The sequence below is a fragment of the Aplysia californica genome, unplaced genomic scaffold (assembly GCF_000002075.1).
Source record: "Aplysia californica isolate F4 #8 unplaced genomic scaffold, AplCal3.0 scaffold00412, whole genome shotgun sequence".
NCBI lineage: Eukaryota > Metazoa > Mollusca > Gastropoda > Aplysiida > Aplysiidae > Aplysia > Aplysia californica.
The window spans coordinates 247,865-251,899 of NW_004797682.1; the positions used below are offsets into that span (position 1 = coordinate 247,865).

Genomic DNA, 4,035 nt, shown 5'->3' on the forward strand with positions numbered 1-4,035 from the left:
CCCTCTCTCTCTCTCTCTCTCCCTCTCTCGTGTCTCCCGTTCATCCATCATCAAACTCACATCAATTCCAATATCAAACGTCGCTCCCCCCTCCCCCGCCCGCTCTCTCCCCTTGTGGATCTCTCTAGAGCGCCATTAGGCTTTGTGCATCTCCTTCCTAGACAAAAAAGAGGCTCCAAATGACTCCCTGTCTTACAAATATTTCATTAACATTCCTTCGCCGTGTTTGCTTTTTAATGTGTGAATGGATGTGGCTCTTCTTTTTCTTTCCCTTTAACCAGCCCTTTAAGCGTTTTATCATTTTTTAAAAATCTTTACTTTTTGTTAATAAATATTTACGCGCATGCACTGCGTACACACACACACACACACACACACACACACACACACACACACACACACACACACACACACTCATAGTACAAACTCTCAAACACATGCACACATACACACAACACCCAAACACACACACACACTCACACATACACACACAAACACACACACACACACACACACACTCACACACACACACACACACGTACTTGCACTCAAACACACCCTCACATACATACACTCAAACAGACTCACACATACACAAAAGCAGAAAAAAGTACACCACGCAAACACATACACATCGTCTCTTAAATTATTTTTGTAGACTGTGTCGATGTATAGGGATGTAAAGCAATCGCATGGACCAGGAACAAGACATTAGAGCAAAGAATTACAACATGTGAAATGCGATGTCTTAGAAAAGCAGTAAACAAGACCAGGCGAGACAAAATTAGAAACTCAGTAGTCACAGAAATGGCGGGCACAAATGATGCCATGCATCACATCCAACACCAAAGAATCAAATGGTTCGGACATCTCATGCGCTTACCAGCACACCATCCAGCACAACGTGCCTACATGGAAAAAAAAGAAAAGAATTCAACACCAACAAGGCTAGAGGGCGACCGAGAAAGACCTGGATAGATGGAGTCAGGGAAACATTAACAACTCACGGCATCCCCCTGACCCAAGCTCTCCGGCTGGTGGCTGAGAGACGTCTCTTTCTTCCCGCGACACCCAAAAAGGTACATTGTATAAGCGGCGGATAAAAGTAAAGTAAGCGGATTTCGAGAAAATCCCGAAGGCTGCACTCGTAGATACCCTAGTTGAACGCTGTTGTGATGGATGTAGACTGTGTTGTAGTTAACCTAGGTCGAGAGGCCTCAGAAGACACGAGATTGTGTGTCTTAGGGGCTTTGCCTGTCAGTTTGATAAACTAAACATCAGCTGTTATGGTCGACTGTCAAACAACAAAAGCGAAAACAAGGAATTGTTCACGGGTAACGAAAAGAAACGTGAAGAAAAATGCGGAGGTTCTCATAATATAAAGACAATCAAGTAAATAGAATCTAGATCAAGAATTTCCAAGTCCTTGCTTTTCAGCTCCAAATTTGCTTTGTTGTTGAATACATCTAGATCTATAAAGTAAGATTTTCTAACAGGCCTGACTTTGAAGATTTTACAGTACCGTACTAACCTAAGAACGGATCTCAGCTGGAAGGCAGTACGTCATGATCAGGGCAGGAAGATATTACGATGTCTTGGTGGCCTTGCTTCTGCTTCTAGGCCCCGGCCTCTCCCTAGCTTCGGAGACGAAATGTATCAAGGGATGTTGGTGCGAGTCGAGCGACACAGACGTGTCCGTGCAGTGCACGAACTTCCCCGGAGACTCTGTCCCCAGTTTGACCTCGTTAGACCTGGCCTCCAAAAACGTGTCCTTGATGCTAGATCAGCCAGGTCTGAAGAAAGTGGCGCGGAAAGATCTCCAGGTCGGGGGTAAGCTGATCCGAGTGACCATCGTGGGCAGCCCCGAGCTGGTGTACGATGTGGACGCCTTCTCGGACAGCGCCTCCACTCTGACGTCACTGGACCTGGACGTGGGCGACTACCGGTTCGACCAGGTGTTCTCGGTGGTCAGTGAGCTCGGTGCCCTGGAGAAGCTGACCCTCCGATGTCAGGGCAAGGCCGGTGACCCTATCTTGCTGACTCAGCCGATCGTGTCGGGGCCAGTGACCCAGTCTCTGCGTGAGCTCAGTATCAGGTCGTGCGAAGTGAAACATGTCTTAGCCGAAGCTCTGACCGGGCTGGACAATCTAACGGGACTGTCGCTGCCCAAAAACGTGCTTCGCGACATCCCGCGCTTTCTGTCCACACTTCCCCTTACCTCCGTACACCTGGACACCAACAGGATCGCCCACCCCGACCTGGGCCAGCTCCCGAAGACTCTGAAACTCTTGAGCCTGTCCGACAACGGGGTCATCACCATGAGCCCTTACGTCGCCGCCGAGCTGCCCAATCTGGCGAGCATGGACCTGAGCGACAACCCGCACTTCACGCCGTCCCCGAGCACGTTCGAGGAGTACTCTCGCGGCTTTCTCAACCTGGCCCGCACCAACCTGGACACGTTAGACATCCTGCACGGCGGCCCCGAGTCGCCGCCCCCCGCCGTGTCCCTGGAGATCAGCGGCACCAAAGTTCCCTGCAGCTGTCAGCTCCAGCACCTCCTGGTGGTCCACAAGGCGGACATCTCAGGCACGTGCGTCACTCTCGGGAACGGCACGCTGCACATCCCCGGACCCCAGCTCGCCCAGTATCTGAAAAGCGTGGACTGCGACTGTCTGACAGACCCCAAGCAGCCGTGCGCCAGCGGCGTGTCCAAGATGAGGCAAGAGTGGTTGGAAGCCCACATCCCGGGGAGCGCCGGCCGTCGAGGCACCACCTCCTCCTCCCCCCGTGAGGCGGCGGCCGTGTGTCTGGCCGTGTTTCTGCTCACGGCGTGGGTTCAATGATCCATGTCAGTGTGCGCTGTTACCCTCGTGGGAAAAGTCATGGCATTGTTGTACGTCTGTCTATCCGGCTCACCGTTTCCCACCAGTGGAGGGGTTGGAAGTTCAATCATGTAGTAGTTGGCGAAATCGTCGCTTTTAAACACAAGGGGCGCGCTCATATGACCTTAGCAGTTGCGAGCGCCGTAAAACCCTCTACTACATACATACATACATACAAACACAAGGGGGCTATTTTTAAAAAAAGCTGTTTTGAGAAAGTCGAAGGTAAAGTTTCTGCCCCTTGTTCAGTTTCTTTAAAAGACAAGGTGAGTTTTCTCTAAAATCAAACAAATATAGACACCAATGAAACCAAACTCCGCCTATAGGTAGGGCAATGCCCATTTTTGGTGTACCGTAGGTCAAGAATTCTGGAAACCCCCGAAATCTGGGTTAGCAGAATAACAATAAAACAAAAAATATTTTTAAAAAAATGAGAACTTGTTTTTGGTCTGTGAACGACTGAGTGTGTAAAGTGGGTGATTGGCGGGTGCTCTGGTGTGGTTTGCTTCTTCTTTGCTATCAAACATCTATTGTCCTGATCTCTCCTCTTTCTTTTATTGTGTTTGTTACTCTCTTGTAACACCTCTAATATTCGGCACTTATATGACCGTATTGTGTTGCTAGTGCTGTATATAAAACTGTTACAAATATTGAAAGTTGTTTCTGTCTGTCTGCCTGTCTCGCTTTTTCCCAGCAGTTACTTAATGACCATTTTGTGTCGATATGTACTCGTTACTTAACAGAAAAAACAGCAACAAGAACAGCAGCAGCAGCAACAACAACAACAACAACAACAACAGCAGCAGCAGCAGCAGCAGCGACAACTAAAACAACAACTAAAGCAACAACAACAACAGCAGCAGCAGCAGCAGCAACAACTACAACAACAACAGCAACAGCAGCCATGTTAATTCCTTTTCCTTTTCCTTTTCCGATCCAGCGGCCATTTGGGTTCTAGCCCTTTGGTCTGCTGATATGGCAAAGAATTTGCTGGTCTTTATTCAGCTGTACTTTATACCATGTTAATTCAGGTGGTAAATAAAAGGCGGGTCATCTAGCCTCACCCCCAGGACAGCCCCGGCAGGGTTGTGAGAGGGACGTACGTGCGTCTTGTGAGGGTTCATGGAGGAGGCTGACCACACTTCCTCTCACA

The 4,035-nt window shown here is 49.0% G+C and overlaps 2 protein-coding genes across 2 annotated transcripts in view; both read left to right on the forward strand.

The window, feature by feature from the left end:
• Positions 1-4,035, forward strand: part of LOC101845794 (LIM and SH3 domain protein 1) — a gene marked incomplete in the record, with an annotated part of 65,698 nt that overhangs the window by 26,777 nt on the left and 34,886 nt on the right.
• Positions 1,169-3,048, forward strand: LOC101862667 (toll-like receptor 13). The gene is made up of 2 exons (XM_005104258.2): positions 1,169-1,334; positions 1,497-3,048. The coding sequence occupies exon 2, from the start codon at positions 1,566-1,568 to the stop codon at positions 2,841-2,843; it is 1,278 nt and encodes a 425-aa protein (XP_005104315.1). The 5' UTR covers positions 1,169-1,334; positions 1,497-1,565; the 3' UTR covers positions 2,844-3,048.

Coding starts and splice junctions, on each gene's coding strand:
- LOC101862667 (XM_005104258.2), top strand. CDS start 1,566: ATGATCAGGGCAGGAAGATATTACGATGTCTTGGTGGCCTTGCTTCTG.